We start from the raw sequence: 24,824 nt of genomic DNA, 5'->3' as shown, positions 1-24,824 counted from the left end.
AGGAAGCCTGACTCCAAATGTGGCCAAAATAATTCTAGCAGCTTATTACTGAAACTGCATCCAAAAAAATATTTTAATCCTTTACAGCCCCAGTTATGGGGCCTCCCGTCTCACTGTACTTTTCTCTGAATCATAGCTTAAGTAAAATCAAATTAGTTGACACTCTCCTGGATATTTTTGTGATACCAAAAAACAAAAACAAAACCCATTATCGATATTTCACTTCTATCTTGTTAATTATCTAATTCAAAAGATGTAGCATACATTGTGAAGATTTCTAAAAATAGCATAAAAAGAAAGCCACTTTTAAAGGAGTAGTACTCTGGGGCTCCTGGATGGCTCAGTCGGTTAAGCGGCCGACTTCGGCTCAGGTCATGATCTCGCGGTCTGTGAGTTCAAGCCCCGCGTGGGGCTCTGTGCTGACAGCTCAGAGCCTGGAGCCTGTTTCGGATTCTGTGTCTCCCTCTCTCTGACCCTCCCCTGTTCATGCTCTGTCTCTCTCTGTCTCAAAAATAAATAAACGTTAAAAAAAAAATTTTTTAAAAAATAAAATAAAATAAAGGAGTAGTACTCAATGCTGAAAGGGGAGCAACAAAATAGTCCTTATTACATTTTTAATAAAATGTAGACCAATGCCTGCCTTTCTTGAAAGCAATTGTATCCATACACATCATGATCCTTAAAAGAATTTGTATCCTTCACCCTATGAACCTAGTAATTATCACCTTGAAATAGGATCAGAACTGCAGAAAAAGATTTATATTAAAAGATATAAAAGGATGTATACACATCATAGCACATATACATGTAAAAAACTAGAAGCAATCTTAATATCCTACAATAGGGAAATAGTAACCCTAGAAATAGGGTATCTTCACAAAATAAAATGTGATGTATGGTTGGGAAAAAAATTGGAAAGGAGGACATGAAAATGTTACCATTATGTGGGTGTGAATTTTTGACAATTTTTATTATTTTCATTATACTTTGTGTATCTTTCAAGTATGAGCATCTTTTTTTTTTCAATACCAACCAGATATCATTAATGCCATTTTTGGCTTTCTGCCTTCCAAGCATATGATAGGATTGTACATCCAAGCTCCTTTACGGTTGGGTGGGGCCATATACCTAGTTCTGGTTGAGAATGAAAGGGTCATTCTGGACCAAGAATTTAATTACCACTTCAAGACCCTTCACAGCTCTTTTCCTCTGGCATGATATTCATCAATAAAGATGGTGGCTGCCATTAGCTTGGGTCCCTGAGTGTTTACGATGAGCATTCTTTTTGTTGACCCATCATGGACATGTAGCATAAGCAAGGAGTAAAATTTTGTGTTTTGGTCTCTGAAATTTAGAGATAACTTAGCACATGAGTATCATGTAATCTATCCTGATTGATACAGAATTGGTATTCTGAAGTGGAGTATTGCTTTAGCCAAAAGCGGGAGGGGGGGTGGGGGTGGGGGGACACAATCCACAACACAATCTAAAATACATGGCTTTGGTTTAGGGACAATTGGCAAGTAATTAGAAAATAATTATCAGAGATTAGAAGGATGGCGATCCATATTATGTAGTGGAAAACATTTGGTAAAACTGTCACATGTGATAGCTTGGAAGGCAGATATGTACCTAATTAGCTTGTTTTTTTTGAAACAGGTGTGAAAAACAAAATTAGTAGCATATGTCTGTTACTACTGAGTGCATTTGACAAAGGAATATAAAAAAGAAATGAGCTTAGAAAAGAATCAGCCAGTTTGAATGCCAGAATGAAAGTAAATAGAGAAAGTCCAGAAATATGGGAACTTGTAGGATTGGAAGGAAAAATACTGCTCATTTCCAAATGATAACACCTTTGAGTAACAAAGACTGATTATAACTCTGCTTTATTGGGAGGCTCAAATCAATGATCAAATCAAGCTTTGGAACTCTGAACAGATTAAGGTCCCTCAGAACAACAACAACAGCAACAAGAAACAATTAATGTTCTGAATTCAATAACCCTTTCAACTAGACAAACTAGCTAAGGGAAAAGAAACTAAAAGTGGCCTGATACCTACAATTAAGTAAAGATAGGGAGAGAAAAGAACAGGGAAGAAAGTGGAGAATTACAGCAACTGTAAGAAGTCTAGAAAAAGCTGCCAGTGTGGCTGTTAGCACAGGTAAGCTCACCCAAAAAGTAGATAAGAAGCCTACCAAGTTTTTGAACTGTACCAGCCAACTAGCCACCAGCCAGAGTAAAGAGACTATAATGGTTCAAAACTTTAAAAACGTTGGTCCCAAACATTGATCACATTAATCACAGTGTAAACAGTAAGCAAGCTTTTCAGCTTCCAAGAAGGATATATTCTATATATGGTAAAGGAGGATAATGGAAAAAGAAGAATGTCCAGCAACTATGAGGACAATGAGCAAGAGAAGAACTTCCAGAGTGGAATCATGGCCTAATCAAAATTCCACACCCAGGGTGTATGGAGTATATATCTACTCAGGGAGATGGCAGAATGGCTTTGGCCTAGAGGCCACTATATGTCTCCTATTGATCTCTTTCTCCAAATGAGAGAGTTTATTGCAGTTATCTTGTTCCAGTTCCACTACTGAATACTGGGGGGGGGGGGGGGGGGGGAGGGTCTCTGGATAAAGAGGAGTAACATTCAGACTTGTTATAAAAACTACCACACACCGCCTAGAGTTCATGCACTTTTGAGTTTGATGCTATGACTTAGGGCAACTTTTTGGTGTGAGTGCACTTTGTGTATGAAGAAGAGTGATCCAAATATTGATGATCAGGGGCGCCTGAGTGGCTCAGTTCGTTGGGCATCCGACTTCAGCTCAGGTCATGATCGTGCAGTTCGCAAGTTCGAGACCCGTGTTGGGCTCTGTGCTGACCGCTCAGAGCCTGAAGCCTACTTCGGATTCTGTGTCTCCCTATCTCTCAGCCCCTCCCCTGTTCGTGCAATGTCTCTGTCTCTGTCTGTCTGTCTGTCTCTCTCAGAAATAAACATTGAAAAAACTATAAGCAAACAAACAAAACAACAAATATTGATGATCACTAGGACAGGAAAAACTACATTCATTGATATTTTGGCTCAACTATATCTGGTTCTCCTCATTTTTACAAGTTATAATTTTCTAGTTCCATTCTGTTTCAGTGAGGTCGTATGACTATTTCTGGCCAATGAGATGTGAGACAAAATGACATCAGCACTTCTAAATTACCGCATTTAATTGCTGGTGCAAGACTCTGCAGACTTCATTTTTCTCCACCTCCATGATTTGGGAAGCGTGTCTTGAGATAGGGCCTTAAGTGATTAGGACAAAAAGACTCCCCCTACCAACCTCTGTTGAACTTTCAACATGAATGAGAATTAAACTTTTGTTTCATTAGGCCTCAGAGATTTGGGAGGTTGTTAATACAACATAACCTAAGCTATCCTGACTGATAAATCTACAAAGGGTAAGAAGGATTCATGATTTCACATAATTATCTTTCCTGACTTATATGCTGACAGTGTCTTTTCATACATTAAGTAGAGCTGTCTCTTCCTAGACAATCTAAGGCTTCCTAACTTAATACGCAAGAGTCGATATCTTTTGGCAAATTCTCAAAGGAAACTTTCTTCCTGTAAAATCTCTAAAACTCTAAAAATAGACAGGAGAGCCAATGGCTGATTTTTGAGATCTGGGCAGATCACACAAGGGTGTAACTGGTGAAAGGAGCCCAAGTCTGATTTTCTATGGTAAGTAACATTTATCAAAAACATTTATCAAAAAATTGTGAATATTTAGAATTGAATGAAATTATCTATTTTGCTGCTGAAAAAATGCTCCCAAAAGAAACAAAAGTGACTATTCCAAACCTTGCCTTAGATATTAGGAAAACATTCTTTCTGATCGTCTGTCTGCGACAGGCTAAAAATCCTACCTTTTGTGCCAATCAAAATTAAATAAGGTTCTTCAAATTTTTCTCAATATTTTGAGCTTGAAATAAGCTATTCCCAAAGAACAACTGATATATGAGACATTTTTCCCCTAAAACAGTGAAGATTTATTATAAATTTCCAGTTTTTAGGCACCATCTCTCATTCTAAAAAGAAATGTGAAAGCAATGAGATCTTCTTTTAAGTCCATTTATTTTGAGAGAGAAGGAGAGAGTGCGACCAGAGGAGGGGCAGAAAGAGAGAGACAGCATCCCAAGCAGGCTCCACACTGTCAGCACGGAGCCCGATTCAGGGCTCAAACTCACAAACCATGAGATGATGACCTGAGCTGAAATCAGGAGTCAGATGCTTAACTGGCTCAGCCACCCAGGTGCCCCTTTCCTTTATTTTAGATGGCAGGCAGCATGAGTTAAGTTTAGGCATAGAATCTTTTTCTAAAGCTTTTTATTTCTGCCAACATTTTAATATAAACTTACTTCTGCCATTGGCTCCTTATGAAACATACCATATTAGGATAAAAGCTGTTCACACGTTCTTTACCAAAAAGAATTTTACCTTCTCTGAATAGAAACCTTGCATTTTACTGTTTAGTTTCTACAACTTAAAAACAATGGGATGCTAAGGAACTGGGTCTCTCTCAAACTCAAAGGCACGTGCTTTCATCTTCAGGCACTCCCCTGCATCCAGCATAAGTGAGGAGTCCCTAGCTTTGCATTTACCTCTCCCTTTATTCTAAGGATGTCATTCCCTTAAGCTTATTCTTCCCCTTACAAGTGTAAAGGAAAGACAATTATGGCCTTTACAAGTTCTATTTGACGAAGGTGTCTTGGAAAGAATCAGGGGACCCTTGACACTCTGGGAGAAGAAAATGTTAAATAAAAAGACCACACTCAGCTCTGAAAAATATCTTTGGGTCTCTGGAGTAAAATGCTATACAATGGGAAAGAGGGAAATGATCACCCTTGAAGTTCCTTGGAATTCAAAGTCTACAGAAATCACAAACAGCTGAATATAACAGTTCTTTGGGAAATGTTGAGTGAAGTCTGCATGTTGGTGGACCTGGGGCCAAAAGAGAATTGGCCCACATGCCCACGACAGAATGACCCAACATAGCAGGGGGACAATTGCATCACTTATGATTGATTTCAATGGACATGGCACCTGTCCACATCATTTATGAACAAACAAAACTTTTTAATACAGTACATTTACTGCACTTGTAAGCATGCAGCAGAGTTTGAAACAAGAATTCAAAAACATGGAAATATATTTTTGTATCTAAGAATAAATGGACACTTAAGAATTCAAGTTTTCATTTTTTAAAGGAAAGGGATATTCATTTTTGTCACACATGGACAGTGCTTTGGGCTCAGAAGCTCTAATATTCATCTAATTCCATGCCTCTATTCTTCAAAGTATGCTATGCAAGCCTGACCTAGAGAACATTTGACCACTTCTACTTCTCCACCTCCATTCGTCTCCCGTTGAAAGTAAATGTTAACTAAATCCTCTAAAATTTCTTCATCCATCATCTGAAGATCTTCCATTCCAGTGAGAAGCACTGTCCTCCTAGATATTCCTGAAAATGCCTAAAAGGAAAATACAAAAGATAAATAGAAACTTTTCTAAGACATTTGAATTGCAAAACTTTATAAGCTCTGCTTAATACTTCAGACCTTATCTTAGAAGAGACAAGGAGCCTCAGAACGACTTTTCAAGCAACAGAATATCTAAGTCGGATCTGAGTTTCAGAGAGATAACTCAGGCAGCATTATGACAAATGGAGGAAAGAAGGGCATCCCTATGGACAGAAGGACCATAGTGACAGAAGTAGTCAGAGGTGGAAGTAACAAGACTGAATGACCAAATGAATGTTGGAGGTGAAGCAAGATGAGGAATTAAGCATGAGCTGTAGCTTTCAGGTTGGTGGACTATGTAAGACTGTGGTGCCATTTAGCACCTAAGTAGGAACAGAAAAAAGGAGGTCGGGGTACAGATAATGAGTTCAGAGAAAATGAGCAGGAAGAATCATTTTTAATGCCCAATGACAGTAGACACATGAAAGATATGTAGCTATGTCTCCATATACAAAAATATTATGTCATTACCTGAGTACTTTCAGTTTTTAAAAAGAGTGTAGTAAATTAAATAAGGTATAATTTCACACTAAAATATTTTTTAAAAAAGACACACTTATTTTGCACCAAGCAGATCTGAAGAAACTATTTTGATATTGCTCACTAATAAGTCTCAAACAGTAACGGACACAACTTCTTTATTTCTTGTGAGGTGGGGTTAAGCAATAAGTTCTCAAAATGAAGGAAAGAGATGACTTTACCTGAAAATTTTTCAAGTCTGTTTCTATGTATGGAGAAACAATAACTCTATAGTAGTTTTGATTTATACAAAGCGGATATTCTTTCTTTTTCAAAATCTTGTCAGCAACTAGAAGTAAATTTAAAAAAAATTATTTTCTTTTTAATATCATAAACATTTTTAACCAAAGTTAAAACTTTCTTCAAATGCAACATCACAGTAAATAGTGAATTTAGTGATTACATTTTTAAAAATTCTACAAAAAATTCAACAGTCCACTTTAAAGACTTTGCAGTACATAATTTTGGAAAATATAAGACCAAACAATAATGGGGTTTAAATAGATCTTCTGTCTTGAACTATCCACTGCAATCAGTCAATGCAGAAGTTTGTGATGTCCTCAGACAGATCTACTTTGAGCTCCATAAAATGCAATAACCATATGCAAAAAGTAGCCCACCCATCCTAACAAGACTGTGAGTTTCCCAGTTTCTCAAGAAGTATAATTGAAAACTATGATTACTGTATATAGGGGCGCCTAGGTGGCTCCCCTAGGTTAAGCATCCAACACTTGATTTAGGCTCAGATCATGATCTCACAGTTCATGAGTTTGAGCCCTGTGGGGGATTTTCTCTCTTTCCCTCTCTGTCCCTCACCTGCTTGTACACACTCACTCACTCTCTCTCAAAATAGAAGAAACTTAAAAAAAAAGAATACTGTATATATACATTTTATAATATACATGTATACACACATATATAATTACTATATTACAATACATAAAATTTTATATAAAATTACTTAGTTGTCCTATAACTAATACATGATATTTTTCAGTAAGCTGATATAATGATGTTAACCAAGGGAGGGGAGGGATTTGATCGTTATCTAGAAACTGAAGGCAAATAACAAAAATTCATCAGTTTTCTCCAGCACAAAGAATAATCAGATTTATTTTGAGCAGCATTTTTCTCCTGGAGGGGAAAAAAATAATGTTTCAGATTGCATCAAGTTTAACAGAAACAGTACTTAAGAATATCGTATCACTATGTATGCTTTTTCGCCTCTCACCAGTCCATGCTGGATGGGCAATATGGTGCAGTGGTTAAGAGGGCAGGCCCCTGCTGGCAAGGATGCGGAGAAATTGAAACCCTAGTACAGTGCTGGTAAGAATATAAAACGGTAGAGCCACTGTGCAAAATAGTATGTCATCTCAAAACATTAAACATAGAATCACCATATGATCCAGGATTTCCAGAAAGATCTAGAAAGCCACTCAAGTAACCATAACTAACTAAATAGTAGGAGAAAGGCAAGTTTAAGGAAATGTCTCCAGTTTTACTAAGTTAATGCTCTTCTTTTTTTTTTTTTTAATTTTATTTTTTTAAGTAAATCTCTACACTCAACAGGGGGCTCGATCCCACAACCCCAAGATCAAGAGTTGCACATTCCACCAACTGAGCGAGACAGGAGCCCCTGCTCTTTATTATCAAGTTTCTTCAAAAAGCATGTATTACTTTGTCATGAAATAAACAATCAATCAATGTTTTTTTTAAATTGTATACCTGGCTTTCTTTTACATATGCCAACCCAGGAGAAACCCTAAGAACTGGATTAACTAGAGCAAGATATTTTTACATTGATAATCAGTTGAACATATTAACAAAAGCAGCTGCTGTAGAATTGTGTATTTTTTTTTAATGTTTAGTTTTTGAGAGAGAGAGACCGCGTGCATGGGAGAGGGGCAGAGAGAGAGGGAGACACAGAATCTGAAGCAGGTTCCAGGCTCCATGGCGTCAGCCCAGAGCCACATGCAGAGCTCGAACCCACGAACTGTGAGATCATGACCTGAGCCGAAGTCGGATGCTTAACCAACTGAGCCGCCCAGGCATCCCAAATTGTATATTCTTAATCATAAGAATGTAAAGCCCCCTCAGATGATTTGGTAAAAACTCCATTTCTACCTAAAAAGGGAACAGATGTCTCACTGTTCTTTCCATTCATGCCTTGCCTTCCCTGGAATCTACTCCCTCAAACTAAGAGACCGTTGTCCATCTTAATAGGTGGGATAGGAAGTGATAGTTTACACATATGTATTTCTAAATTTCTCTGCCACATACTCACTATAATTTGGGGTTCATTATTTACCCTCCCTAGGACTCAGTTTCCACATCAATAAAATGGGTACGACACCTGTCTCCAGAATTGTGCTATGGATAAGAAGAGACACATGTATAGAACACCTGGCTCTTTGCCTGGCATGTGCTGAGAATGCACAAAGTTGATGTGCTTGAAATATTATTCTCAGTAGCATTCACAGAAATCATTCTCAGGACTCCACCATTTTAAAAGGTTTTTTAAAAATCTATTATTATTCTACTTAATAAATTCCAAATAGAAGAAGTAGCAAAGGAATACTTTCAGAAATGGCAGAACATAGAGGCGCCTGGGTGGCTCAGTCGGTTAAGTGTCCAACTTGGGTTCAGGTCATGATCTCGCGGTCCATGGGACTGAGCCCCACATCAGGCTCTGTGCTGACAGCTCAGAGCCTGGAGCCTGCCTCAGATTCTGTGTCTTCATCCCTCTCTCTACCCCTCCCCCACTCATGCTCTGTCTCTCTCCAACTCTCAAAAAATGAATAAACGTTTAAAAACATTTTTTTAAAGAAATGGCAAACATAAATATAAATAGTAGAGTATTTTTTAACTTCCTACATGTGTGAATACCTCCAGTTTCCAAAAATGTAATCACAGCACTCCGGGACTGCTTATCATACTGCACGCATAGCACTTCTCCACCTCCGTTTCGGGACTTAGAAAAGCTCAGTTCTAGCTTGTCTCTCATCTGATCTTCAGGCAATTCATCAGGAATTTCAGTAACATTGATCTTCACCTTAGACACTTCTACATGAACCTGGGAAATCGTTTCATATTCAGAAATATGGATGAGAAAAGTGCTCACATCTAACAGAATTCTAAAAAGCTTTAATCAACATGTTACCTGGAATCTGACTCCCGAATTTAATGGAACTGGCTTGGCCATAACCTCCACATCTACATCCTCTATCTGCACATGATGTTTCCCCATTCTGATGACATTTTGGGCAACTGAAAAATAATTTGGGAGTATTAATTTCCAATATTTCAATAAATTTTTTCACTTCTGGTTAAGAACAAATTATCCTAAATATTTAAAATTTTCTTGAATTCTAAAGGATCTAGGGGCGACTGGGTGGCTCAGTCAGTTGAATGTTCGACTTTGGCTCAGGTCATGATCTCGCAGTTCACGAGTTTGAGCCCGGCATCAGGCTCAGTGCTGACAGCTCGGAGCCTGGAGCCGGTTTCAGATTCTGTGTCTCCCTCTCTCTCTGCCCCTCCCCCGCTCATGCTCTGTCTCTCTCTCGACAATAAATAAGACATTTTTTAAAAAATAAAATAAGATAAAATAAAATAAGATAAAATAAAATAAAATAAAATAAAATAAAATAAAATAAAATAAAATAAAATAAAACAAAATAAAGGATTTAATTTTTTTTAATTTTCTTAGGGCTTCTAAGTGATAATGGTCTTGCCACCAAAGCGACAAATAAATATATTAACGTCAAAATATCAAAATACATCAGCAAAAATGACAAAACTTCCAGTTATAAGATGAGGGAGTACCAGGGATGCCATGTACAACATGGTGACTACAGTGAACACTGCTGTGCAGTATACAGGAAAGGGGTTAAGAGAGTAGAGCCTAAGTGTTCTCATGACAAGCAAAAAAAAAATCCTTTTTCCTTTTTTTTTTTTTTTGTTGTAGCTATAGAAATTCTTTTCATTGCACATAAATGAGAAGATGGATGTTGGCTGCACCTACTGTGGTCATCATTTCACAATACATGTAGATCAATGCATCATGCTGTACACCTTAAACTTACATAGTGATATGTATCAATTATTTCTCAGTAAAACTGGAAACAAGTGATAGTGTAGAAATTCTCATCGGGGCGCCTGGGTGGCTCGGTCGGTTGGGCTTCCGACTTCGGTTCAGGTCATGATCTTACAGTCCATGAGTTCGAGCCCCGCATCAGGCTCTGTGCTGACAGCTCGGAGCCTGGAGCCTGTTTCAGATTCTGTGTCTCCCTCTCTCTCTGCCCCTCCCCTGCTCATGCTCTGTCTCTCTCTGTCTCAAAAATAAATAAAAACATTAAAAAAAATAATAAAAATTAAAAAAAAAAAAAGAAATTCTCATCAAGTTCTAGATTCAGCTCTTAAGAGATAAGCCTGGTGATTCTTTAGAAATTCATATATTATTTCAGCACAGCCACACACCCTTCCTCTCCACGGTTCACAGAATGACCAGAGAATTTCCTTAGTGCATTAAGGCACAGCCAGAAACTTCTTCCACGTTAAGTAAGCTGGAAAAACTTTTGTGTCAGTGTCATTCTGACAATCTTATTTATCATTTGTCACTTCTCTTTAATATGTCAAAACCAAAGAAATAAATTCTCATTTTTGTCTTTCTTAAGGTTTACATATTAAAGACCACACGGCTTGAATATCAAAGTGCAAATCTTTTTTTTTTTTTTGCCATATTTAATGGGAAATTTTACTTTTGCTAAAATGCCCTGGAGATCATTCATTAAAAAGATGATAGCTTATACCAATCACAAAACTATCAAATCTAATTTATTTGTGCAAATGGGAGAGGCTCAGTAATATAATTATGCCAAAAATTAAAACTCCAGACAGCAACTATAGTTCAGTTTAAAATGCATGTGGGTGTGTATTTATTTTTAATTATGTGATATGAGAGTTTGTAACACCTCAACTGTTAATACAGAGCTGCTTAACCTAATTTGTCACAAAGATAAGAGATGCCCACTCCCAGTCCTATAAATCTCACATGTGTTTATGACAACCGAACAGCATATGCACCACAGATGAAGGAAGAGAGAAACAGGCTAAAAGGCAGGGCGTTGTCTTGTGGGAATTCACACTCATTGTACTGAGATATGACTGGATAACTTGAATTACAACTTAGTTCTTGTTAGTGGCAACAGGCAACAATAACAGAAAATGTCAATGAAGTAACAGTTAGATGATGTTCTTTCCCTTCCACACCCCCCCCACCCAAACTCCAACATCTGGTGATCTGACGCAGCTGAAAGGGACCACTTGCGTTTCAGCTTTTGTGACTCTGACTATCAAAAGCCAACTTCTGTTTAATTGTGTATGAGCCCAAAGTTGTCCCAGGGGAGCAAGACCTCAGAGCTGGGCCAAGAATGGAAACAGTGATGCAGCTGTTTCTGAAGAGAACCCTATTCCCAGCATTCCCAGGTAATTCCTGCACAGAATCCCTGCCTCCCAAATCCTTGCTTTTGATTATATCCCCATCACCATTGCCGACTGCCAACACAGGGCTCTTGGCATCCTCATCTGTAGAAGCAGACCCAGGGTGGACCCATGGTGAACGAACAGTATGTGCCTATGCTAACCTGCTAGAATGTCTTTCCTTTTAACATTTATTTGCAGACTATGGTGATGGACCAGGTGTACGGAGACACAAGTTATAACCATAGATTCTCAGAACCTGAGCACCAGAAGGGCTTAAGACCATCTGGACCCACCCCATAATGTGACAAATACAAGAACAAAGGCCCAGCATAGTGGCCTGCTCCGAGGACTGCTGGTCTAGGAGAAAGGACATGGGTCCTCAGGGTTTGGCTCTCAGCTTTGCAATTTTTAACTGTATGAACCTTGAGCGAGTTCTTTGTCTTTCCTTATCTGGAAAATTCCCAACAAGTAGCAATAATGACAGCTAACATTTATGAAGTGTTTATTATGTGTCAGATACCATGCGAAGTATTTTACCAACATTTCTCATTTAATACTCAATGCAAATCCCATGAGATAGGTACTACCACTGCCATAAAAATCTGAGATTTAGGAAGAACCCAACTAAAATCACACTTCTAGAAATGGGAAAATCTGGCATACAAAGCCAGATTCTCCTCACTAAGGAGAATAGAGTCCTACACCATGGCAGACTTAGCAAACATCAGGTCCCATTCCTAAACCTCAGACTCTTGGACTCTTTCCATTCACCGGTCATGTGCCCTTAGGTAAGTCACTTAAACACCTGAGAATCTGTTTTCTTGGTTATAAGATGCAAAGAGTAATTCTCCTATCATATTGCTTTCACAGAGTCAAGTAAGTATAAAATGAGATGTCTTTAAGAACTTTAAGAACCATGTAGAGCTCTACTACCTTAAAATATTATTACTAGTTAAAAGTGGGGGGACCTTCTGGGGATTTAGTTGGATGGGTGTCCTACCCTTGATTTCAGCCCCTACCCTGAGTCAGGTCATAATCCCAGGGTCGTGGGATCGAGCCCTGCATCAGGCTCCTCACTGAGCATAGAGCCTACTTGGAATTCTCTCTCCCTCTGCCCCCCCCCCTCTCAAAAAAAAAAAAAAAAAAAGTATTACTAGTAGTATTTGGAGGTAGCAGATGGAGTAAAAACACTAGTGTTGGACATCACAACACCTTGAGTCCCAGAGTCATGTTCTGAACAAGTGATCATACTCAACGCTCTTTTTTTTTTTTTAACATTTATTTATTTATTTTTGAGAGACAGAGAGAGACAGAGCACAAGCGGGGGATGGGCAGAGAGAGAAGGAGACACAGAATCCGAAGCAGGCTCCAGGCTCTGAGCTGTCAGCACAGAGCCTGACATGGGGCTCGAACTCACAAACCGCGACATCATGACCTGAGCTGAAGTCGAACGCCCAACCGACTGAGCCACCCAGGCACCCCACTCAACACTCTTAATGTCTGAGTTTTCTCATCAAAAAATGGGGACAATCCTACCTGCCCCAAGGTGTTACTATGAGATGAGATGAAATGACAAATATTAAAATTATAAAGCAATAGCCAAATATCTATGAAAGCTCTTTGAAAGTGCCTGTGCTTTCCAAAAGTAACATGATCGAATTTTTGAACACTACTCATACCTTCTTCTTTTTCAAAGGTGATAAGGGCTTGTCCTTTCTGTAGCTCATAAAGAACTTGCGAGCTCACTTGAAATGAACAGGAGACATTTAAAAACTGGCTGTCATTCTCAGGATTCTCTAAAGATGTGAATTTCATCTCTGTTTCAGGAATATCCTCTTTAATCTAATTTAAACAGAAATGTTTGATTAAAATGAAGACAAGAAATAACTTAAGCCCTTCCTGTGATAATGTGATTTGATCATCCAATAATTCATTCTCCACTGATTTCAGAACCCCACAGAATGCTAAGTGTGGTCTTAGTGAATATCTTTAGTAATTACTTCTTCCCAGATGCTGATCCTTTAATATTATTTCCCAGATGAAATTATAAGTATATAATCTCTCATTTTATCTAATCAATGTCTAAACTAGCCAATATTGGATGGTGTTCGATTCTAAAGTCTATATCATTCCTGTAGATAAGTACCTTTTAAACAACTATACCAATAATAAGGTATCCTACAAGGGAATCATAAGACAATATGTTTATTCTCATTGCAAAGTGTTATAAATTAGAGTTGCATATATACTAAGTTTATTTTAATAGCAAACCCAGATAATTTCATCCAAAAAGAAAGCCTCCCAAATTATATGATTTAATAATTGTCAAATTTAAATTCCCCCTTCCCCAACACCTGCCCATCAACTTTTTAAAAAAAAAATTTTTAACGTTTATTTATTTTTGAGAGAGACAGAGCTTGAGTGGGGGAGGGGCAGAGAGAGAGGGAGACACAGAATCCGAAGCAGGCTCCAGACTCTGAGCTGTCAGCACAGAGCCCGACGCGGGGATTGAACTCACGGACCGTGAGATCATGACCTGAGCTGAAGTCGGACTGTGCCCATCAACTTTTTAACCATTACCAAACTTAGATTTATAAAAATGTGAAGGGACACTATCAACAAGATTCATAATCTGAAGGATACAGTTAAGTGGTTATACTTATCTGTTTAAAATCATTGGGATTAACAGACATATACAACTATACATAAATGCACAAATGAATCTGTTGTTTGCATTTCTATTTCCCATGATTATTTTACATGCTGAAAGAAAATTTGTGTGTTATTGCAAAGGGGTTAGAAATATTCAATGAGTTATTTGACCTAATTTCACATTTGTTCTATATCTTCACATGTAACTTCAGTAGAATCTCTGATTTCCATAAGTCCAGTTTCAAAACAATTGGCAGTGTCTGAGAATAGGCGGAGTGTTTCCCAATAATGTGGAAATACCCAATATACCTTGAAAAGTCGAGAGCTTTCTGGAATGAAAGTGCCTGATTCTGGTCTTGGGCACACTTGGCCAGGAGCAATGCATGTATGCTCTCTGGACCATAGTTTCAGTCCTCTGTAAACTGTATCAGCTGAGCTGGCTGGGTTCCCAAGATCCTTTGAGTGACAGGACTGGCTGATTTCATCTCCAGTCTGAGAAGTAACTACAATTGTAACAGTGTCCCGTAAGTCCCATAAACATGGGGAACTCCACTTCCTGATATTCAATATCCTATCCCCCATTTCAGAAACAAAATATGACAATGCTTTATGCATTTTAACTGTTTAAAGGAACAGTATGAGTTGTCATGGAGAAAAAGGAGTGAAAGTTATGTCTAATTCAAATACAGGAAAATTTAGGAGAGGATTTAAATGGTGAAGATACATGTCCAATTTTTTTAAACTGTGAAATCCATTTAAGTTACTTGCATGAAGAGAACAATAAAGGCACTTAGTGAGAAGACGAAGAATTTGATCCCAAAGTGATTGATAATAACCATTTTGTTTTGTTTTGCATTACCATACATAAATAAAAATTTAAAAACATACACATAAATATAAAAAAATGTATTATCAGAAACGTACAGTCAGATGAAATTTTACAAAACGATCACACACATGTGACCAGCACCCAGATCAATAAACAGAACATGACCAACACCCAGAAGCCCTCTTGGGTTCTCTTCCAGTTCCTACCTGCCTCCAAGGGCAACCAGGATGCTAACTTTTAACATCCTGCTGTTATGCGTTATTTAAATGGAAGCACATGGGGGAACCTGAGTGGCTTAGTGGGTTAAGCACCTGACTTCAGCTAAGGTCATGATCTCGCAGTTCATGCGTTTGAGCCCCACGTCAGGCTCTGTGCTGACAGCTCCGAGTCTGGAGCCTGCTTTGGATTCTGTGTCTCCCTTTCTCTCTGCCCCTCCCCCACTCGTGCTCTGTCTCTTTTCTCTCACAAATGAATAAATGTTAAAAAAATGTTTTAATTAATAAAAATAAAAATAAATGGAAGCACTTGGTATATCCTCTTTTACGTTTTTTGGCTCAACATTGTGTTTATGAAATCCATCCATGTGGCTGCATATAGCTGTGATCTGTTCATTCTCATTGCTGTATGGTATTCCATTGTGTGAATACACCCCAAATTAATAATTCAGTCTAGTGGGGAGGGACAGTTGAGTTGTTGTCAGTTTGGGGCTATTACAAACAATGGTGCCATCAATGTTTACAGTGTTTTAAAAGTGAATTCTGTGTAACTAAATTGTTTTTTCGGAAAAATGGTGTCCGTTAAGAATGTGATATACAAAATAAAGAGGTACCTGGGAGTTTATGGTGGACTCTTGTAACTCGGCCTCAAGCCTTTGGATCTCCTCCTTTAACTGAGTATTCTCCTTTGCAATTTTATCAATTAATCTCTAAAAAAAAATCAAACAGCACCAAAAAATTAAACAGCTCCTGACTTCATTTTTCTAAACAAATTAAAGAAGCTAAATTTCTATCATCTTGATAAAGGCAAAGAAAGACATCATCATTATCACCTAATAATTCTCCTACCACTGACAAGTAGTATTATCTCCATCATGCAAACAAGGAAACTACCTTTCACACTAGACCAAGGTCACAGACATTTTTATAGTGGGGCAAGGATTGAGACCCAGACCTGAATCTCATTTCAGTGTAACTCCTTGCCTGGCTATTTGTGACAACAATATGACTTTTAAATTGCACTATAATTGTGGACATATGTTACTCAAAGGCAATTTAAAAAATTTTTGCTATGATTCCCACAGTACAGCTGCCTTGACATGCCACACATATGGCCCTGGGTAAGTGGCTTAAACTACCTGAACCCCCATCCCCTCATGGGTCTCATCAGATAATTGCTAAGAAAGCTCTTAACTTCTGGGTGCAAATCAAAAAAAGGAGGAAGGGAGTGAAAGAAAACAGCTAATGTTGTAAGCCTTGTAAGAGAAAGAACAGAAATACGATTCTTTTTGTAAGGTTTGAATAATGGAAATAAAATTTTTGAAAAAAATTCAAAGTAATGTTGGACAAAAACATACAAAACATGCCTCACTGCAAAACTAATAGATATAAATTAATTTTTAATAGTACCCAGTAATTTTTACCTCTCTTTGTTCATCTTTCATAAATTCTTCCTCTAACCAAAGCTCCTCGTGAACTTGGCTTTTGTTATTTCCACTGTCTGCCATGATTCCTAATTATTACAAAAAAGTAAATATTTTAAAAATCATACATATACACAAATTCAAGAAGAAATAACTTTTATCCTTTTACAGAAGAAGAAATGTATTTTTGTTATATTTTTTCCCTATCATCAAAGTTTTTATTATCATGTGGCTTATATTTGAACAATGCCTATATTTCAAATAACTTTCATACCTATACAGACATAAAAGGGGTCTAGAAATCCTTTGCTTTTCAACACAATGATAGAAAATAACAGGGGTGCCTGGGTGGCTCAGTCAGTTAAGCATCTGAATCTTGATTTTTGGCTCAGGTCATGATTTCATGGTAGTAGGCCGAGCTCTGCATCAGGCTCTATGCTCACAGCTCTCTCTCCCTCTCTCTCTGCTCCTCCCCTGCTCATGTGTGTGCTCAATCTCTCTCTCTCTCTTTAAAAAACAAATAAATAAATTTAAAAGAAAAAAACACAAGTCTAAAATTTTCTGAAAAAGGAAAGAAAATAACAGGTATTAATATCCCTTTGAGGTTCACATCTTAATCATAACATGGTGCCCCATATTAAAAGATTACTATTTTGGTCTTTTCAAAGATTTTGATTTATCTAATTCTTCCTATTGTACTCCCCAAATGTAAATGGAGTAGAAAGGCCCCAAACACCCTTCCTCTGCATGTACGGAAATTCTTATCAGAATTTTCACAAATCCTCCCCTGTCCAGACACCTGAATAGGAAAAAAATTACATCTTTACTTCTTTTTTTTTTTCTTAACATTTATTTATTTTTTGAGAGACAGAGAGAGACAGAGCACGAGCAGGGGAGGGGCAGAGACAGAGGGAGACACAGAATCTGAAGCAGACTCCAGGCTCTGAGCTGTCAGCACAGAGCCCGATGCGAGACTCAAACTCACGAACTATGAGATCGTGACCTGAGCTAAAGTCGGTCACTTAACTGACTTAGCCACCCAGGTGCCCCCAAAATTACAACTTTACTTCTAACAACCTCTCACTGAAACATCTCTCTTCAGATATGAACATAAGGCAACAAGCCACACAGTATTTGCAGCACCTGGACAAAAGTCACCAAGAGGACACAAATATTTTCATAAAATATTGCAACTGTTGCAGAAGTCCTGAAATATGTTTGTGTTTAACCTTGTTTCAAAATGATGGCAGCTACTAAACTCATTACTAGGTATTGTGATATGCTGTAATATATTGATGTATATTACTATATCAAAAATTTGTTTTAAATATTTTGATAATCATATTTCAATATAATTGGTTTCCTTTGTAATTGTCTATATATTATTTTATACATTAAAAAAAAAATTTAAAGGCCTATAGGCTTTATCAGACTGGCAAGGAATCCATGGCACAAAAAAAGTAAACATTTGCCTGCATATGAATTTACCAGATGTAAGTCCCAGATCAAAATTGAGACAAGGAATAATATAACAACTATTTTTATTGCTTTAAAAACATATTAAAAACCAGTTTGTGATATAATATAATCCTCTAAAATTTCAAGAGCTAAATTCTCACTACTCCTGTAGAAGAAACAGGAAAAATATTTATCCCTCCTTAAAAATAAAACAGAAGATTGGGGGGCCTAGGTGGCCCAGTCAGTTGGCCATCTAACTCTTGGTATCAGCTCAAATCATAATCTCATGGTTCGTGAGTTTGAGCCTCACATCGGGCTCTGCCCTAACAGGGAGCCTGCCACAGATTCTCTTTCCCTCTCTCTTTGCCCCTCCCCTGCTCCTGCTCCCTCCCTCTCAAAATAAATAAATAAACATTTTAAAATTAATTAATTAGGGGCACCTGGGTGGATCAGTCGGTTAAGCTTCCGACTTTGGTTCAGGTCATGATCTTGCGGTTTGTGAGTTCGAGCCCACATCGGGCTATGTGCTGACAGCTCAGAGCCTGGATCCTGCTTCAGATTCTGTGTCTCCCTCTCTCTCTGTCCCTCCCCTGCTCATGCTCTGTCTCTCTCTGTCTCTCAATAATAAATAAATGTTAAAATTTTTTTAAAAAATTAAAATTAATTAACTAAATAAAATAGAAGACTGGCAAAAAAAAATAGTGTGAACACTAGCAGTTTCCAAAAACAGAGGGAATCACGTAGCACCTGGATCTTGGTTTCTAATCTATTCTCCAATAAACAGAACCAGGGCTCCTTGGAGCAATGGCTGATTCTACCTATGGGACAAGAAATATACAAGATAAGCCTGGAGCTTCCAATGGTCAAACATACATAAAGGGGGTTTTTCAAGTAAGTAAATATACAAAAGATAAAAGGAGCCAGGTTTTTCATTGCCAGGGAAGGTAATTATAAATATAGAAAGAAAACTAGAATGAATGCTATGGATTAGAAATGGAGATATCAGTGTAATCTCATGATATCCATAGGCAGAATGACAGAAAGATACATACATGCTGTACATATCTATCTGTATATATACACCTAGCTCTGTCTGCTGAGAGGGCCTGGAAGAAAAGACAATAGCAACGAGTACACCTAGCCCCCAGAATTTGGTTTCTGATACCATCCTCCACTACAAGGAACCAAGGATTTTCAGAGAAATGGTTGATACCAGGACTGGGACAGGAAAAATACAAAATAAGCACCTAATGTTGCCAGAAAGCAAAGAAGTGCTCAAAGAATGATGAGGGCATGTCGAAAAGACATGAAACCCAGCTTGAGGAGGTTCTCACTGGCCAAATCTGGGACTAAATAAAGCATAAAAATAAATAATGACACTGAGTATCATTATGAATTAAGCATAAAAAAAGTCCACTGAGTAAATTAAAAATCTATGAGTCCATACCGACATACATACATACACAAATTGAAATTTTGGTAAGAAAAAGACCATCCATGAGAACTACAGGCCAATATCCCTGATGAATATGGATGCAAAAATTCTCAATAAGATACTAGCAAATCGAATTCAACAGCATATAAAAAGAATTATTCACCATGATCAAGTGGGATTCATTCCTGGGATGCAGGGCTGGTTCAACATTCGCAAATCGATCAACGTGATACATCACATTAACAAAAAAAAAGAAAAGAACCATATGATCCTGTCAATCGATGCAGAAAAGGCCTTTGACAAAATCCAGCACCCTTTCTTAATAAAAACCCTTGAGAAAGTCGGGATAGAAGGAACATACTTAAAGATCATAAAAGCCATTTATGAAAAGCCCACAGCTAACATCATCCTCAATGGGGAAAAACTGAGAGCTTTTTCCCTGAGATCAGGAACACGACAGGGATGCCCACTCTCACCGCTGCTGTTTAATATAGTACTGGAAGTTCTAGCATCAGCAATCAGACAACAAAAGGAAATCAAAGGCATCCAAATTGGCAAAGATGAAGTCAAGCTTTCGCTTTTTGCAGATGACATGATATTATACATGGAAAATCCGATAGATTCCACCAAAAGTCTGCTAGGACTGATACATGAATTCAGCAAAGTTGCCGGATACAAAATCAATGTACAGAAATCAGTTGCATTCTTATACACTAACAATGAAGCAACAGAAAGACAAATAAAGAAACTGATCCCATTCACAATTGCACCAAGAAGCATAAAATACCTAGGAATAAACCTAACCAAAGATGTAAAAGATCTGTATGCTGAAAACTATAGAAAGCTTATGCAGGTAATTGAAGAAGATATAAAGAAATGGAAAGACATTCCCTGCTCATGGATTGGAAGAATAAATATTGTCAAAATGTCAATACTACCCAAAGCTATCTACACATTCAATGCAATCCCAATCAAAATTGCACCAGCATTCTTCTCGAAACTAGAACAAGCAATCCTAAAATTCATATGGAACCACAAAAGGCCCCGAATAGCCAAAGTAATTTTGAAGAAGAAGACCAAAGCAGGAGGCATCACAATCCCAGACTTTAGCCTCTACTACAAAGCTGTCATCATCAAGACAGCATGGTATTGGCATAAAAACAGACACATAGACCAATGGAATCGAATAGAAACCCCAGAACTAGACCCACAAACGTATGGCCAACTCATTTTTGACAAAGCAGGAAAGAACATCCAATGGAAAAAAGACAGTCTCTTTAACAAATGGTGCTGGGAGAACTGGACAGCAACATGCAGAAGGTTGAAACTAGACCACTTTCTCACACCATTCACAAAAATAAACTCAAAATGGATAAAGGACCTGAATGTGAGACAGGAAACCATCAAAACCTTAGAGGAGAAAGCAGGAAAAGACCTCTCTGACCTCAGCCGTAGCAATCTCTTACTCGGCACATCCCCAAAGGCAAGGGAATTAAAAGCAAAAGTGAATTACTGGGACCTTATGAAGATAAAAAGCTTCTGCACAGCAAAGGAAACAACCAACAAAACTAAAAGGCAACCAACGGAATGGGAAAAGATATTTGCAAATGACACATCGGACAAAGGGCTAGTATCCAAAATCTATAAAGAGCTCATCAAACTCCACACCCGAAAAACAAATAACCCAGTGAAGAAATGGGCAGAAAACATGAATAGACACTTCTCTAAAGAAGACATCCGGATGGCCAACAGGCACATGAAAAGATGTTCAACGTCGCTCCTCATCAGGGAAATACAAATCAAAACCACACTCAGATACCACCTCACGCCAGTCAGAGTGGCCAAAATGAAGAAATCAGGAGACTATAGATGCTGGAGAGGATGTGGAGAGTCGGGAACCCTCTTGCACTGTTGGTGGGAATGCAAATTGGTGCAGCCGCTCTGGAAAGCAGTGTGGAGGTTCCTCAAAAAATTAAAAATAGACCTACCCTATGACCCAGCAATAGCACTGCTAGGAATTTATCCAAGGGATACAGGAGTACTGATGCATAGGGGCACTTGTACCCCAATGTTTATAGCAGCACTCTCAACAATCGCCAAATTATGGAAAGAGCCTAAATGTCCATCAACTGATGAATGGATAAAGAAATTGTGGTTTATATACACAATGGAATACTACGTGGCAATGAGAAAGAATGAAATATGGCCTTTTGTAGCAACGTGGATGGAACTGGAGAGTGTGATGCTAAGTGAAATAAGCCATACAGAGAAAGACAGATACCATATGGTTTCACTCTTATGTGGATCCTGAGAAACGTAACAGAAACCCATGGGGGAGGGGAAGGGAAAAAAAAAAAAAAAAGAGGTTAGAGTGGGAGAGAGCCAAAGCATAAGAGACTGTTAAAAACTGAGAACAAACTGAGGGTTGATGGGGGGTGGGAGGGAGGGCAGGGTGGGTGATGGGTATTGAGGAGGGCACCTTTTGGGATGAGCACTGGGTGTTGTATGGAAACCAATTTGACAGTAAATTTCATATATTAAAAAATAAAATTAAAAAAAAAAAAAAAAAAAAAAAAAAAAGAAAAAGACCATCCAGTTAGTTTCAAAATACTTCCACACAACTGGGGCACCTGGGTGTCTCAGTCGGTTAAGTGTCTGACTTCAGCTCATGATCTCACGGTTTGTGAGTTCAGGCCCCGCGTCAGGCTCTGTGCTGACAGCTCAGAGCCTGGAGCCTGCTTAAGATTCTGTCTCCCTCTCTCTCTGCCCCTCACTCTCTCTCTCTCTCTCTCTCTCTCTCTGTCAATAATAAATAAAGGTTAAAAAAATTAAAAAAATACTTCCATACAACATATTAATTTCAAAGGGTAAAAAGTAGCTTTACATTGAAGAAGCCGGGCAGATGCCACCATAATAAAATAAACAAAGTAAATAATGAAATAAGCCAAAATCATCTGCCATCTGATAGGGTGCACTTAGAACACAGCATGACTTCTATGATATTCCTGCCAAAGATACATAATCTGAATCTCAGTATGAGGAAACATTAGATAAACTGGCCTGTTCTCTCCAAAAGTGTTAAGCTCATGAAAGCCAGTGAAAGGCTGAGAAACTCTTCCAGACAGAAGGAGACTACAGGGACATCACAACTAAACGCAGTACATGACTCTGAATTGGGCCTTTTTGCTACACAGGATATTATTAGTACAACTGTCAAAATGTGAATGGGATCCAAGGATTTGATGGCAGTAATGTATCAATATTAATTTGATTTTGATGACTGAATTTTAGTTATGTAGAGAATATGTTTTGTGTAGGAAATATATATTCAAGAATTCCAGAGCAACGGGTCTTGAAGTTAAAATCTTATTCTCAAATAATTCAGGAAAAAGGAAAGTTGTTTGTATTGTACTTGCAACTTTTCTGTAAGTATGAGATGGTTTCAAAATATATTAGTAGCTCCCTATTGCACCAACTACAGAATCCTTTTAATGAGACTCAACAGTCATCTGAGGTCTTACACAATCTAACCAAAACTTACTTTCTAGTCTTATTCAGACAACTTCTACACTAAGCACCCTAACCATACTGAACACTTGAAGGTCCCTCTTTTCCCTCCTGTCCCTCAATATGTCATATACTTCCTCTCCTCTCAACCTTAATGAAATTCTACTGTTCTTCAAGGTCCATCCCAAATTTCCCCCAAGTTTTTAAAGACTTTTCTGATTCCCCTAAAGGACATTACTTCTCCCTCTTTTATCTCTTTTGGAGAGCTTTAATTATTTGTGTGCCTGTGTCATTTTCCATGACTAGATGGTTATGACCTTGAGGCCAAGGACCATGTCCACTCCTCCTTGCATCCATTCAGAGCACAATATAAGAATACACACTGACAACTGTGGTATCTTAACTAGTATTTGTTCTGCTCAGGACATTCCATACATGTGAAGTTCTCTTATTACATTTCCGGAAAGCAGAAATGGCAACATTATTTGTCTGATTGCTTTTTTTTAAATCAATATTTTTAAGTGTTTGTAATAAAGACTCTCAACATATTTAACTCATATAAATGGTCTACTACATAATATTCCCAGAACTTTTTTTGGTATATTTAGTGTCTGGATACTTCCCCTTTTTGCTTAGTGGGATGTACGGTAATAGGCTTCCTTTTATACCATCAGATAGTAGGCAAAATAATGACCCTCTCAAAGTTGCCCATGCCTAATCCCCAGAATCTATGAATATGTCAGATTACAATTAAGGTTGTAGATTGAATCAAGGTCACTAATCAGACAACTTTAAAATATGAAAATCATTCTGGATTATCCATGGGGCCAATATAATCATGAGGGCCCTTAAAAGTAAAGAGGAAAGCCAAAGAGCAGAGTCAGAGTGAGATGTGACAACAGAATAATGTTCAGAGAGATGCAGTGATGCTGCCTTTAAAGATGGAGAAAGAACATCACTAAGCCAAGGAAGGAGGGCAGCATACAGAAACTGGGGGGGAAAAAAAGAAAATAAGTTCACCCCAGAAGCCTCCAGAAAGAAAAGCAACTCTGCAGACACCTTGATTTTAGCCCAATGGGATCCAGGTTGGCCTTCTAACCTATAGACTTTTTAAAAATATAGGGGCGCCTGGGTGGCGCAGTCGGTTAAGCGTCCGACTTCAGCCAGGTCACGATCTCGCGGTCCGTGAGTTCGAGCCCCGCATCGGGCTCTGGGCTGATGGCTCGGAGCCTGGAGCCTGCTTCCGATTCTGTGTCTCCCTCTCTCTCTGCCCCTCCCCTGTTCATGCTCTGTCTCTCTCTGTCCCAAAAATAAATAAAAAACATTAAAAATATATATATATGAAATTGATTGTCAAATTGGTTTCCATACAACACCCAGTGCTCATACCAACAGGTGCCCTCTTCAATGCCCATCACCCACTTTCCCCGCCCCCCCACCCCCCATCAACCCTCAGTTTATTCTCAGTTTTTAAGAGTTTCTTATGGTTTGGCTCCCTCCCTCCCTCTTTTTTTTCCCCTCCCCCATGGTCTTCTGTTAAGTTTCTCAGGATCCACATAAGAGTGAAAACATATGGTATCTGTCTTTCTCCGTATGACTTATTTCACTTAGCACAATAACCTATAGACTTTCAAGATAATAAATTTGCGATTTTTAAGCCACTAAGTCTATGGTAATTCTTATGACAGCGAATGAAAAATCCAACGCAAATCATCACCACTCACCT

The 24,824-nt window shown here is 38.2% G+C and overlaps 1 protein-coding gene across 2 annotated transcripts; it reads right to left on the bottom strand.

Moving 5' to 3' along the window:
* Positions 1-1,870: 1,870 nt before the first annotated feature.
* On the bottom strand, positions 1,871-18,727 carry NMI (N-myc and STAT interactor). 2 transcript variants are annotated; one of them, XM_058715316.1, is made up of 8 exons: positions 18,597-18,727; positions 16,699-16,787; positions 15,889-15,984; positions 13,258-13,420; positions 9,258-9,364; positions 8,972-9,170; positions 6,280-6,386; positions 1,871-5,530 (listed from the first exon to the last, which is right to left on the bottom strand). In XM_058715316.1, the coding sequence occupies exons 1-8, from the start codon at positions 18,670-18,672 to the stop codon at positions 5,345-5,347; spliced, it is 1,023 nt and encodes a 340-aa protein (XP_058571299.1). In that variant the 5' UTR covers positions 18,673-18,727; the 3' UTR covers positions 1,871-5,344. The 2 variants fall into 2 exon arrangements, with proteins under 2 accessions (XP_058571299.1, XP_058571300.1); XM_058715317.1 differs by having other exon boundaries at positions 8,984-9,170; positions 18,597-18,724.
* Positions 18,728-24,824: the final 6,097 nt, after the last annotated feature.

This window comes from Neofelis nebulosa, chromosome 2 (genome assembly GCF_028018385.1).
Source record: "Neofelis nebulosa isolate mNeoNeb1 chromosome 2, mNeoNeb1.pri, whole genome shotgun sequence".
In the NCBI taxonomy this organism is placed as follows: Eukaryota; Metazoa; Chordata; class Mammalia; order Carnivora; family Felidae; genus Neofelis; species Neofelis nebulosa.
This window is presented reverse-complemented; position numbering and strand designations above follow the sequence as displayed.

Coding starts and splice junctions, on each gene's coding strand:
- NMI (XM_058715316.1), bottom strand. CDS start 18,672: ATGTGGGCTCGAACTCACAAACCGCAAGATCATGACCTGAACCAAAGT. Junction 13,421..15,888: donor AGTCCACCATAAACTCCCAG/GTACCTCTTTAT, acceptor TGTTTAAATTAG/ATTAAAGAGGATATTCCTGA. Junction 9,171..9,257: donor ATTCGGGAGTCAGATTCCAG/GTAACATGTTGA, acceptor ACGATTTCCCAG/GTTCATGTAGAAGTGTCTAA.